This window comes from Patiria miniata, unplaced genomic scaffold, assembly GCF_015706575.1.
Source record: "Patiria miniata isolate m_02_andy unplaced genomic scaffold, ASM1570657v1 HiC_scaffold_26, whole genome shotgun sequence".
Lineage (NCBI taxonomy): Eukaryota > Metazoa > Echinodermata > Asteroidea > Valvatida > Asterinidae > Patiria > Patiria miniata.
In genome coordinates, this window is record NW_024037065.1 from 7,123,465 (window position 1) to 7,137,293 (window position 13,829).

The 13,829-nt window shown below is 42.2% G+C and overlaps 1 protein-coding gene across 1 annotated transcript in view; it reads left to right on the forward strand.

Annotated features, from left to right (window-relative positions):
• The window catches only part of LOC119733922 (prokineticin receptor 2-like), a 39,083-nt gene that overhangs the window by 22,966 nt on the left and 2,288 nt on the right, over positions 1 to 13,829 (forward strand). The window contains exon 2 of the mRNA XM_038207285.1: positions 13,548 to 13,701. Coding sequence (XP_038063213.1) covers positions 13,548 to 13,701 — 154 coding nt within the window. The remainder of the gene's footprint in view (positions 1 to 13,547; positions 13,702 to 13,829) is intronic.

A 13,829-nucleotide genomic window follows, 5' to 3' on the forward strand; every position in this document is an offset into this window, starting at 1 on the left:
CAGCAGGAGAAAAATTTCCCCAAAATTGACCAAAAGTATGGTGTTGCATATGCGCCATCGGCGTCGCATTTTTCGCCAGAGCTTATTGTGCGCTCTTGTTATTAGATGCATCGAACAACGCACATTGAATTCCATAGATAAAACATCTATTGAAATAGAAGTTTTGCTCGTCCTGGCCGAGTGACTGACTGACTGACTGTAAGCCGGGCAGTGCTACCGTATGGGATAACCCCGTAACCCCATAACGCAGAGTTGTAATTATTCGAGCCATTGACTCGAGTCAATGAATCGACTATTGACTCGAGTCAATGACTCGACTCGAGTCTGACTCGAGTCACAATTTTTGGTGACTCGACTCGACTCGAGTCCCTGAGGGTAAATGACTCGACTCGACTCGAGTCACTGCGAGCAAATGACTCGAGTCACTTCGAGCAAATGACTCGACTCGACTCGAATCCCTCATCGGAAGACTCGACTCGACTCGAGTGAATGCTAATAAGACTCGAGTCCAAAAGGAAAAAAAAAAAACTTTGCGAAAAATATTTGCAATAACGTTCGGTGTAAAATTTATGTTCACGTCACTTTGCAAATAATTATACGGTACAGCAGCCGCTTGTCATGTACAAACATACAACGTGAAACAGACTCCCACCTCATGGTTCCAGAACGCACTATCCAGGAACCGGATTTTAACCACATTTTCCAATTCGTTGTTTCATCATTGGCTTTGGGCGATTCCTTATAATGCTCTTGGATTCGAACGCCGGCTAAATTTATGCCCTCCTTTTATAAGTTTTGGTATAGTGTTTTGAAAATGATTCGACTCGATTCGACTCGAGCCACTTCTTTAAATTGACTCGACTCGAGTCACATAAATCAGTGACTCGTTACAACTCTGCCATAAAGCCCCCAATGATTCGACAAAATCTGTACACCAGATGCATGAAAAGACCTCCAGTGAATTGCAATTTTGAATTCAGTTGTGAACAGAATTGTGTACACTGTGGGACTAGCTTTACTAGGTTTACCTTATCTTATTATATTAAAAGAGTAATGTTTCTATCACCTTCTTAAAATATGAAAACAGGACAGATATTTCCATGTAGCCGACAAAATTAAAAAAAAATTAGATTATTTGTAAAATATGCTCAAAAAGTCGTTGATACACAATAAGCCATTTGCGAGTTAAATTTGAATAAAATCTGGAACGCTGACTTAGTACAATACTTTGCACGTTTTAACTTTACATTCTCCCGACCAAAGAGACTGTTACTATATCACGTAATTCGGGGCAAGCCTTATGCTAGCAACCCCCAGCTCCGGCATGTTCTGGTGTTTTTGTGCCATTGTCACCTATTGTGAACAATGTATTGGTGCTGAGCGCCTTTTTGTAACTATGCAAGAGCTTGCCCCGAATCATGTGATTAGCAACAGTGTCTTTAGTCTGGAGAATTCAATTTAAAATGTGCCAAGCATTCTGAGCAAGTCAGTGTACCAGATGTTTTTCAAATGTAAATTCCAAAGGGTCCAGGTCACTCGCCAAATGGCTTATTCAAACTTCTCTGTATCCTTTGAGCAACATGGTGCTCTTTTTTGTTCATCCAGCAACTTTATTTTAAACAAGCCTCCACGATACTTTTCAAGCTCTAAATCTCCGAAAGAAATCAGTCTCGATTTTTTTGTAAGTTTGGCGTCGGTCCGATGAGTTCTTAGTTATTGGTTGCCACAGGGAGATCATAGAATAACAAAATTGACCGGTATATTCGAGTCCTGTCGTCAGCTCGGTAGTCACCAAATGCTTCGCGAAACCCCCTCCCCACTCTAAATAGGCTTTAAGCAAATTGCTGTTAGATCTCTAGCAGGAGGCAGACACAATATACTCGCGTCGACGGGGAGCGTGTAGACGAGAAATACACGGTATCCGGTCAATCGATGCAATTATCTGGACTGATTTCCCCGAGCCCAGCTCGCGGGAGGGGGGATTTATTTGCCCCTATTAGTATTAGACCCCGGGTTTTTTTTTTACCTGTCTGTCGAAAATGAAGAGCGATGGGGGATACATACCGGCTTGTCGGTCGCCCGCGAGCCATGGCGGAGAGACACTCGAAATCGCGCTTAGCTACTACACTTATGATATTACTACAAAGCATCGGGCGTTGACACAATGGCACTAATGGTGTAACAGTTAAAGGGACATTACGGCCTGGAATGCGCCCAATTGGGCTACAAAACGCGTTTTAAATTACATTATATTAATTGGAAAATCATTTACAAGTAGGATGTAAACGTCCACACAACCATCCTTTAAAATCTGGGCGTTTTGGTCTTATTCTTGCGAGAACCATGCGAGAACGAATTTCGGGGGTCATAATTTTGACTCCGAAAAATCGAGCTGTTGAGTGTTATTAGGAGTGAATCCTGCCGCACAGTGTTTCGCACACTGCGGACGTGTAAGAAACAACATTTTGTCTGTTGGTGCTGTGTATATATTATGTGACGCACACACACGACGTGTACAGTACATTGAATAGAGACGGCGTGAAATACGTATGCTTATACCATTTAACTGTCATATCATGCCACAAAATGTCCGCCGCGTCCAATGTAAACAACCGTTTAGTCCGTCTTTTCTCGGGATCGGTAAGACATTAGGTTAGTTTCTTTTCAACCAGACCTTTGAAATAGGATAAGAAAACAATCCAAAAAATAAAACTTTTTTGGGGATTTCAGGACGTAATATCCCTTTAAGTTGCGTGTTGCCGCCGCTTGCAATAATCATCTCGAATTGCTGTTGATTCTTCAACTTAAAGAGTGAACGCACAGTCTCTCATTTTAATGAATTTGCCATAACGAGTTAATGAATTAAACGAGACACCTCGCCGCCCATCTCGTTTTCAAGAGATTACCCTAGTCAATATTTGACAGCCTATCGCCGGGTTGGCAGGACGCTTCTTTAAATTGGTGTTTGTGTAGATTCCGACGGTAATAGTCACACGATCGCATTAGGAAAAACATGGTACAAGGGCATTCTCGTAGTAGAGGCGAGTATAGTGAAGGTAGTCTGTCCGGTACTGTGAGACCTTTTTGAAGAAATATGTATTGTCCCATTCTCCCAGTGGCGTTGCTGGGGTGAAACATCTGGAGAGGGGGCACCTGGGGGTGCACACGTTTTTTGAAGGGTGTGAACTCGATTTTTGAGGGCCGTAATTCCTTCGCATGGTGTTGCATAAAAAAACAGCTATTTTCCAAAGTATCGTAACGTTGTGTGAACGTTCGGTTTCTACTAACGATTGTTTCAACTGCAATCAGTTCGTGATAAACGCGTTTTCGAGCTCAAACGGCTGCTTTTTCTCTCGATTTTCATTTAATAGCATAATCCCCTTTATAATCATTGTGTTGGCGTTTTCAGTCGGTTTATGTGGTTAAATTAAACGCATCAAGAACACGATTAAAATCGTCTCAAACTGAGCGCATGCGATCATGTTCGTAAAAGTGCGTCTACTCCCAAAGGAAATCATAATCGGGTGTCGTTTGCCATCCATTGTATCACACTTATTACTCTTGATGTACAGGATGAGTAAAAAAACTGTCCCGTTGGATAAGGTCTTGTCTCCCACATAAACGGGAGAGGTTACCAGTTTTTTTCTCTTCAGCCAACATTCGGTCTGGGTATTGACCAAATTTAGTACAAGTTTCACTGATATCCAGCCATGCATGCAAAGGATACATGTGGGCCTTTTTCTGTGACTACCCAAAATACCAACGCAACATTTTTATGGAGATTTTTAACATTATTTAAAGGCCAGCCCACTGCAAGACACAACATTTAAAAGTAGTCATGACAAGGTTTACTGCTCAGGGCCGTGATGGTCAGAACGTTTTTAGTGAACGGCACTGTTTAGGAAATTGGGAAGTTCGGAAGCGTTTTTATGTTAATCAAGATATTAAGTGTTCCTAAACAGCGTCGTTCATAAAGCGGTTACAGTGTTAAATGAGACGTTTAAAATGTGTTTCCTTCTGCTGCAGAACTAATACCGGCTGTTTGAGGCTCTGTTTTTGTGCAAGGAAACCTAAATAAAACAAGTTGAATTTGTCTCATATTTAACTCAGGCATTTTACTAAAGTAAATGGTGACCATCCCCTTGAACGTTTTGAAATGTTTATAAGCTGTGCAAGAAGCGTTTATAATGTGTTCGGAAGTTTAACGCCACGTTTTACAATGTGTTAACGTTCGTTCGCGTTTTGTTATAACCATATAACCCTGTCAATTTCAAACATTACATGAGCACAGTTGTGGTTATCAAACATTTATGGCTTATGGTCAAAAATCATCTCCCACATGCAATTTCGGGTACATTCCTTGACAATTTCTAGGGTTATTAACAAACACTGTAAAACCAAAATTCGCTTGATTCCATTTCTTCCTACCCCAGAAGAGTATTTTTTCCGGGTATTGTTTTTGGAGCCGAAATGAAGAATGTACAATTGAATACCAATTTCCCCCGATCTTTTTGTGCATGGGCGGGCGTCCATTCTATTTGGAAAATTGGCGAAATGAACCCAAAAAGGAGAGTCATTTATCAAGATTTTGTGCAGCAGATGGACATTTTGTATTTAGACCAACTTTCTCTTTAGGGGGCGGGGACAGCTTTCATAATTTGGAGGGTGTAAACAAATTAAATTAAAAGATACTACAACATTCATCCAAACTCATCTCAATTTTTTTTCTGAATTTGACCTTGGCAGCCAGAGCAGTAAATTAAAAGGTACAATTTCAAATTGTATTTCGCTTTTATGCAAGTAGAAGAGGAAGTTCCTTTTTTTTGGGATAAAAATAGGGCATGATAAAAAAAATGTACAATTTTGTCCTTAAACTCAATTTTTTGGTTTCACTAAAATTGAAAAGCAGACCTGGAACGTCTATTCTTTGAAGCAACCCCGGCACATCAATGGCAAACTTTAGGGTGGATTCAAAGGAAATTAGAGAAGACGTAAAAAGCAGAACATTAGTAAATTTGATGTAACAATCAAATTTTGTGTCAATTTCAGTTGTCAAATGAACATATAGCAATTTGAGATACACCTACTGAAGTATAGTAATATAAACTTTTATTTTGCAGATTTCATACAAAAAACCGACATACATTTAGCCTTTGATGTAAAATCACTCTCTGACATAATAGCTAAAATTTTATAGAAACAATAATAAGCTTTATGGGTTTTTATTTAAATGTCTTAAAAAAGATATTAATTTGGGTTTAGCGGATTGTTGGGTTTTTGTTCACACGCAAGATGTGCCCCCTTTGTGTAATAAAATTGTGACACGCCCCCAAAGGGGAACACAAAGTTTATGATTTGGCATGTAAACATTCTGTCCACACCGTTCACTATACTGGATGGGGAAAAAAACACACTTAGAATGCCTGTCACAGCTAGAATTTCTGTTAATATCATTTGCCCCCACCTTTTTAAAAATGTAACCGCAACCCTAAAAGAGGCAGTTTTTTCTCTCGAAATGTAGCACTTGGGTGAGCTGTACAAATTGGAAAAGGTAAAGTGAAATTATCTGAATCGGTTTTTGCGCGCGAAGTCGCCCCCACTTTATCAGTGTCATGGCTCCACCCACAAAAGGGTAAAAAAATGTCATCAAGTGGTTTTAAACTTGTTGAGATATCCATAAGTGATCTTGAGAGTTTCAAAGAATGTACCAAAGAAATGCACATGGGCCCCCACAAGCCCACTGACTATAACAGTCATGTTTTGTTGACAACATGCTATATCAAATGCCAAGCTAAACCAGAAACCAGATCATGTTATTGGACATTCGACACAAAAAAACCACCACGAAATGGGGTATAGAGAAAGGAATTGAAAGGACAATGAGGTCCTCTTTGTCCTCTAATATTTACCGAGTGATTCACCTGCACCGATCTATATGCTTCCAAATTGCCGTAGCAGCCGTTTACATCAAAAACAAAGAATAACCAGGCAAAACAGACTTGGATTTCCGGACGTAATAACCGGATTATTGTATCTCATATTTCCCGTTGACAATTCAGATTTGTTTCCCCTCCAAAAATTGAGCTGACATTGTTAAGCTTCCATTTCTCGCATGAGCAGGTTTTAATCGATTTTTTTCTCTTTTGGGTCCGAAGCAGCGGCCCTCTTGCAATTACCGGGTCTATGTGATTTCCCCCGTGGCCTCCCCTGATCAACAATTCCACTTTTCATGGAAAAGGAAGCCAGCTAAATATTCTCCTTTATCGTATAAACTCACCGCTATGTCAGAGGGCGGTGGACTGGTTATACTGTACATATTTTGAGTTCTGTTTAGGTAGATTTAGGGGGAGCTAGTGACTTTGGATAAGCACTATTATTTTGTCGGACACGTGTGCATTAAATGCACGTGCACCCGATGGACTAATAATGGTCTGGTTTCCAGACCAAACAAATCAGCCTATTTTGACAAATCCTAGGTCATGTAGCCTTTTTAGGAAGACCTCCTATATGTTTTGTACACGATCGTCAATTGTGGACCTTTGGGAATTGTGGATCCTATTGTCCTCTATTGTTTTACGAACCCCTATTTGATGCAAAAACAAACCCGGCTATGTGTGAACTTGTGTATCACATTTTGCTCCATCTAGTCCCTCCCTCTTTAATATCAGACGACGTTTGTATTTTTCATCAACCCATCATCCCATGAAAACCACGAGGCGTAGCGAGATCCAATTGAGCCGCGTTTGTTCTTATCACTCACGCCTATCCAAAGCGCACAACCCTTCACCGGATGAAACACACACCCATTGATGCTTGTTTCCGCTTTGGGAATGAGTTGCCAAATTTCCCGGGTTAGAGAGGCCACTCACACCCCTCTATCACCCACTTTATTCCTCCATATGAAACTCATACAGTGTTGGGGGCAACACGGTGCAGAATCAGGTTACAGTATCACACCATATCTTTCACATAGAGATTTGTTTCCACTGTCGAGCCATAGTATGCGTCTTGGTGTCAGCGGCACACCCTGCATTATTGAGGCATCTCCATCCGTCTAAGTGTGAGAACAGCATCTTCTTTTTTTTACGACTTGTGAAAAAGAAGAATGGTTTGATTGTGAATTGAGGGGAATGACCGAGAGGTCTCAACGTTATTACTATCGGAGGCAGGTTCTTGGACAAATCATTAGGAGTCGTCGTTCCAGCAGATTTTGTTTAGCTGAACTGTTCGTTTTGTCTTGTTTTTTTTTCCCTGTAAGTTTGTGTTTTGTTTTGTGTGGTATATTTGCTGGACTCTGAGGGGCCAACCTTTAGAACAATCAGAGTTGCCCATGGTTTGTGATCACTGGTCTGGCTTTCAACCATTACTGGGACGCTGAAAATCTCGCTTCGGTATTTTGCACAATACGGGCGATTCACAATAGTGCGCCTCCAAGAGTTTGCAACGCGTTGGCCAATCACAATGCGCGAAATCAGTCGACCTTTTCCAAACGCGCATTGGGTCGATCGATTTTTCGCATTGTAATTGGCCAACGCGTTGCAAACTCTTGGAGGCGCACTATTGTGAAACGACCGTATTGTACAGGATGGTTTAGAAAGAATAAACCCACTTTTGACAGCAATTTTCACCTACTTGTTGAGCATATTTCAAAATTTCAATTTAATGGTTTTAAAATTGTGATCTTTAAACATAAGTGACGCAAAATGAATGCAATTGCAAATTTGTTTTATATGAGATAATGGTAGTTTACAAAGTTCATGGTCAAAATCTGTTTGACCACGGACGGCTTTATTCCATCCGCTTGACTGAGCTCCGGACGTTGATTTCAAGACAAAAACACTGCATTAGACTCAAGGTCTCTCTTCCAACCAATTTGAAAGCGTCACTTGACACGAAGTAGCCTATAGTCCTTCCATTGGCTAAGGTGTGTGACGTCACCCATCAGCTCAGACTGTGGTTGGTAGAACGTCAGTTCCCCAATGACACATATTTCCCACTCCTAAAACCCCAGGTAAAATTGGACACGGAACGGGTCGGATTTGAAAAGATACTCTTCAGGTGTAAATTGACACTTTTTATCTTTTGCGGGGACATTTTGACCTGGAAACCATTCGACTCAGAAATGTAATTTTTACCCTGAAACTACAGATGGATAAGCGATCAAAATGTACTTCCCGGGGAAAAAACCGTTTTGGCCTACTCATCCGTTACAGTGCGACTCACCCTTTACCACTGAGAGAGGGCCACAGGCGCTATGCACCTGTGATCATTAGACAAGTGAACTTATATTGGACTTCCTCAAGAACACGCTCGAAATGATCTCGGAAGCTGCTGGACGACGAATTTTAGTGACCCATTAAAGTGACACAAAAGATGGTCAGGGTCTGAGGGACGAGTTGATAATAGCCATGCAAGGCTGTCACTGGAAGTTTGTTACTAACTAACTAATGGAGAGACGCGATTTTTTGGGGCTGCAGTCTGCAACTAAAAATCCGATCCTTTCCCCCTCCACACTTTTTTCACTAAAAGATTGACTCGGTACATCAAAAGGTCCTACAGGTGACAGTCAAAATGGTAAGGGTACTGCCTCCAATATGTTTCGTCGGGTCAGGCGATATCATGCCAGTAATGTATAACCTTGACGCGAGAAAATCCCCGGGCGAATATCCAAGAAGAGTTATTGAAATACCATGGGTGTTCGGTGTGTTTGTTGAGGCGAAGGATGGAAACCAATCGACCGGGAGATCGAGGGCGAGTGGAGGCGTAAGGGAGAAGAGAGAGGTTTTTTTTTTGTAATTTTGCTCAGACAACTTAAGCGGATTGTGATCGCGGTGTTAAGAGTGGATGTATTTTTTTCAGTAAGTGGTTTTGTTGGAAATAGGAGCGATGTGTAGTCATCGTGCATGAACGGTTTGGACTTGGTAAAAATTACTTATTATAGTGCTTGGGATTAAGTCAAGAATGCAAGGTTGATGTTTGAGCAAGTCGCTAACGTCACGCACGAGCTTGTGCCAAGTGGCCCGTACATACAGGGTGGTGCAAAAAGATTGAAACCCACTTTGGACAGCAATTTCACCTACTTGTTGAGCATATTTCAAAAATTCAATTGAATGGTATTAAAATTTTGATCTTTTTAACACAAGTGACGAAAACATGATTGCAAATGTATATTTTGTCTCTGAGATATGGCAGTTTAAAATTGTCATGTGCCAAACCTGTTTGTCCACGGACGGCTTTATTCCATCCGCTTGACTGAGCTCCGGAGCTTGATTTGAAGACAAAAAACCCCAAAAAACACTACACTAGATTTACACGTGGACAACAGTGATGGTACGAGTCTAGTCTGGTTCCCTTATCTGACAATTCCCCGACGCCCTGACGTCTGAATTGTCAGGTAAACGCCACAGGGTTAAAAATAAACATAATAGCCCTTTTTCAAAGCTCGGCTCCGTTTCTCCGATGCAGTTTGAAAAATTGCAGTCTATGAGATACGCTAGGACAAATTGCCAAACGCAAACATACATGCCCATAATTTGACCCTATCGACTGCACATTGCCCGAACAAAGCGCGAGTAATTCAATTTCACGTGCTCCCATGCATACAAGCACTGTGTGATTGATATTTCCTGCCGTTCGTTTTGAGCAGTATCACGCAGCAATTTCCACGCGACTCACGTACTCTTTGAATTTGCAACTTTTCAAACTGCACATTTTTTTATCAACCGTTGTCAGTCAGTGTTGGACAATGTACAGTCTTCGATAGCAAACGGGGTATGAAAATGTAGCTAACAACATTCCCCAAAGGTTTATATTAATGACGTAATCATAAGACGATCAGATTAAAAACTGTGACCCCTCCAATGAGTGTGGAATATTTATATACCCATTACATATGTGTATATACCCATTACATATGTGTGTGCCGTGTCCTACACCGCTTTATGGGGAAGTTTTTAATTGTTGGACAAATTAGGACCGAGATATGGGTAATTTCTGCTGTCCCCACAGCGTCGTGGGTGTCCACAAATATCTTGTACAGACGAGTGTATGTTCCCACAACTAGACGGCATGGTCATCCCACAGTCACTGTAACGTATGTGGAGTATTAATACGAGACTCTTGATTGGTCAAAAGTGATGGCACGTACATGTACACATTTAATGATTCATGACCATTCTATTCCTGGACGAATTTGCCGACGACAAACAGTTCGCCACTGATAGACTGGATTTTGTAATTTGATCTAGCCGCACTGCGTGCTGGGTGTAACGAAATAGCGGCGACTGATCACAAATATACAACTATCACAATTTGGCTGGGATTGTGTTCGTTATAACTTTGCGAGCAAATAGACAGAGCATGCATCAGGAGCTTCGATTCGAAACCCGATTCCTTGCGATTTATTGACCGAAGATGTTTCACGCGGATTTGGCATTATCCTCGACAAACATAGCGCCCCGTATTGAATTCAAACAGGTAGTCCCTTCCCCTAATTATTTTGTGTCTCGAGAGTCTGGATGTGGTGAGTCGTAAAAACATCTCCGCTTTGTGGCAAATAAACTCCGTGCCTTCGAGCTGTTGTCGAATCGTTTACAGACCAGAGATTCATTTTCTTCACGGCTTTCTTAACCCGAGGCCGTTTCTCCTTCTATTTTTACAATTCCATTGAAAAAAGAAATATCACTAACTTCTCAGTTTTCTTTCCGCCATCCCTTCAATTAATCGCTGAATAAATCCAGCCCCCTCGCAGCTCAAAAGCCGCGTAAATATTGACCGATAAATCATTCTCCTTTGGATAATAAAAAAGATAAATACGCGTGCAACATTTGCGGAATCTCATTTCACGCGATATTGCGCCGCTCAAAGGGGGAGACTCTCAAGCCAGCGGGCGGCCTGCGCGCGCGCCCTTGTCTGCTTGCCAAACCAATCCATTCAGATCTGGTGGCCCAGCGTGCTTTGCAACGCCCAAGACTATCACATTATTGCCTTTTGGTGTTCAATCTTTCACTGTCTGATACGAATTATTTTTGTGAGACCTACGCTGCCGCTGCTTCGATCTTCGAAAGCAGCGTGGGCCCAACTTCAAAGATCCTTTAATGAGCGAGACACGGCAATACCGCCTTTAATTGCGGGCTTTGTTTTACGTGTATACATGCAAACGCGGAATTGCCGGTAGAGCGCCCCAAGGTTGGAATTGCTTAGATTGTACGTCGTGTTGAGATCAATCTGTTCCAGAGAGGACGCACTTATTATGCATATCGTTCTATAATCACGCGAAGTCTACACTTCCGATTACAGGCTTGAAGTATGGGTGAATACGATGGGAGGATTTAAAAGAAGAGAAATTTTGTCAGCATAAGCTGATATGCTTCTATGCTCTTTTCTGAACTTTTCTAACTTTTCTATGGGCTCCGTGTACAAGTACCCCCTCAACGGTAAGAGCGGGAAAGTTGGGGAGACCATTGGGATGGACGTTCCCCCGACGCTCACGCGAAACGCTGTGGGCTTTGTGCATATATTCAGAGTAAAATAAGTCATGCATACTTCGCGTCATTAGCGCGTGAACCAGTACATGCAAGGTCGAAATTCGTTGGGTATGGGCGCCGTGCGCCAACGAAAGAGGGCAACGACGTCCCATGGGCGGGACATTTAGCTGGTTGGCGCGCACCATTCCTTGTACTTTGTGTGACGCACGTACACCAGGGGATTTGCGCTATGTACACGCTATGGTATGGCCGCGCGTCGCGGCAAAAATTGCAGACAGGCAAGATGGCGTCGGTCGGTCATCCCCAACTGTACTTTCTTTGCCGGTGAGGGAGTACTTGTGAACGGGGCGGATACTCGTTCGGAATGACTCCAGAAAGTATTTTCAATGGAAAACGTGTACATAAACGTTCGCCTGTCCGAAAGTACAATATTTAATGCACCCGAATCACTCTTGATACTTTTGTTGGGGTTTGGCTTCCACTCTGGAACTGCAGTCTGAAACTGCTGTAAAACTATACAAATCAAACAGGTTCTCACAGGACTGACATTAGAGCTTATAACGCTCGTAAAGTGTTGTTTTGTTCCATGTTCACTACAGCTACTTTATACATGTACTTACACTTGTTTGTCGTCTAACCTGTGGGCGTTTTGCCCTTTGCATAATTCACTTCGGGGAATGCCTAGCTACATAGTTCCTTTTACCGATATAAAAATCCGATAGTAGGCCCTTCTATTTAAAGACTGCGCTGGCCGGAAGGCCTGGATGTTTTTGATCAAATTTGCCATCGAATTGTGAGAATGTGAATGTGTTTACGAACTGGAACTCGATGCAGAAGATCTGGAGTGTGAGAGGGCAGCAGAGTGGCAGCAAAGAGTTTAATTGGGCTCTTGGTGGCAGCATTTACCCCACTTGTCCAAGGAAACTGTGGGCATGCGCAGAGCTGCTTTTGAATAGCGAAATCAAACAGCCTACCGCAACATCTCCCCTGCTGATTTCCTCTACTATGGACCATGTTAATATTAGATGTTGTGGTCACAGGATGCCAAGGGTTCTCTTTTGCGCTGCATGCATATCTCTTGAAATAGGAATGGCTTAAAAGTGTTGACGTGTACTGTTCAATGTTGGCCAAATAGCATGCAAAAGATGATTAAATGTTTTTGTTGTCCGCGCAGTTGCCTTTAAGTTATGACGTCACAGGGCACATGGTCTATAGGCAAGCGTGGACATCCGGGAGTTTCTTACATTGCCTGGTCTAGTTCCCAGACTCAGTTCCGTTCTTAAGTCTGGAGTGCTGAATGGTAACACATGTAGCAACCGTTGAAAACGCACGTGCTAATGTAAAGAAAGTGTTTGTTCGACTTGAAGAATTTCGGTCGAATTGTTTCCTATTACTTAGTTAAGATGTGACTGTAAGTCTTAAACATGGGGTTCCTGCAGGTGGGCGTCCCTTCCATTTTCTGGGACTATCTGTAGGTGTTCGAACCCTGACGGGCGGGCAACACGGTGCTGTCTCCTAGGGCGAGACACTTTACTGCAATTGACTCTATCCACCATGGAGTATAAATGGGTACCTGTGAGTAGAGACCAGACTGCGCTGATCTCGGCGGCAGAAAAGTGGTCCTGTGGCCTGTTGAACAGGGGTATAATTGCAAAGCGCTTTGAGACCTGCCTTTAGTATAAAAAAACCCCCCATTATATAAGCACCACACATTATTCTCTTCAATTATATGCTAGGGCGACACCGTGTACTGAACTTTTCCATATGAGGGAGCACAAACCAATAGGGTGACAATTTGGTGTTACCCTATTGCTGTAACTTCCATTTTGAGAAGGAATTTTTAGTCGCAAATAGCTTTAAAAGCTTAGTTGGGAAGAGAAACCCTCAAATATGGAGTCTCGTGGTAGGATAAGGTCAAATTGGGGTTAAGGAGCATTGAAATTTACGCACACGTCTATGGAAGTGTCGCCCTTTTATAGTATTCAGAAGAATTATCTTTTATTGGTAATATTATTATTATCATTTTCTTTACTAGGTTTGTCTTGTCTTGTTTTATTTTAGATTCGTTGGGATCTTCAATCCTTTAAGACCGCGCATGGGTAAAGGCACCTTATCTGTCATCCTGAGCGCCGTCTGGTTGTTCTCAGTGCTTATCACCATCCCCACCCCACTCTACACGGCTACTACCTCTGGTCTGGATTGCAAAGGTCAAACGGTGAGTTTACTCCATCCTTTATTCCCTTTACATAATGGACTCCGTGTACAAGTACCCCCTCAACGGTGACAAAAGAGAGACTTAAACAGCAAGGACAGATTTTGATGACGATTCCATATTCCAAATAG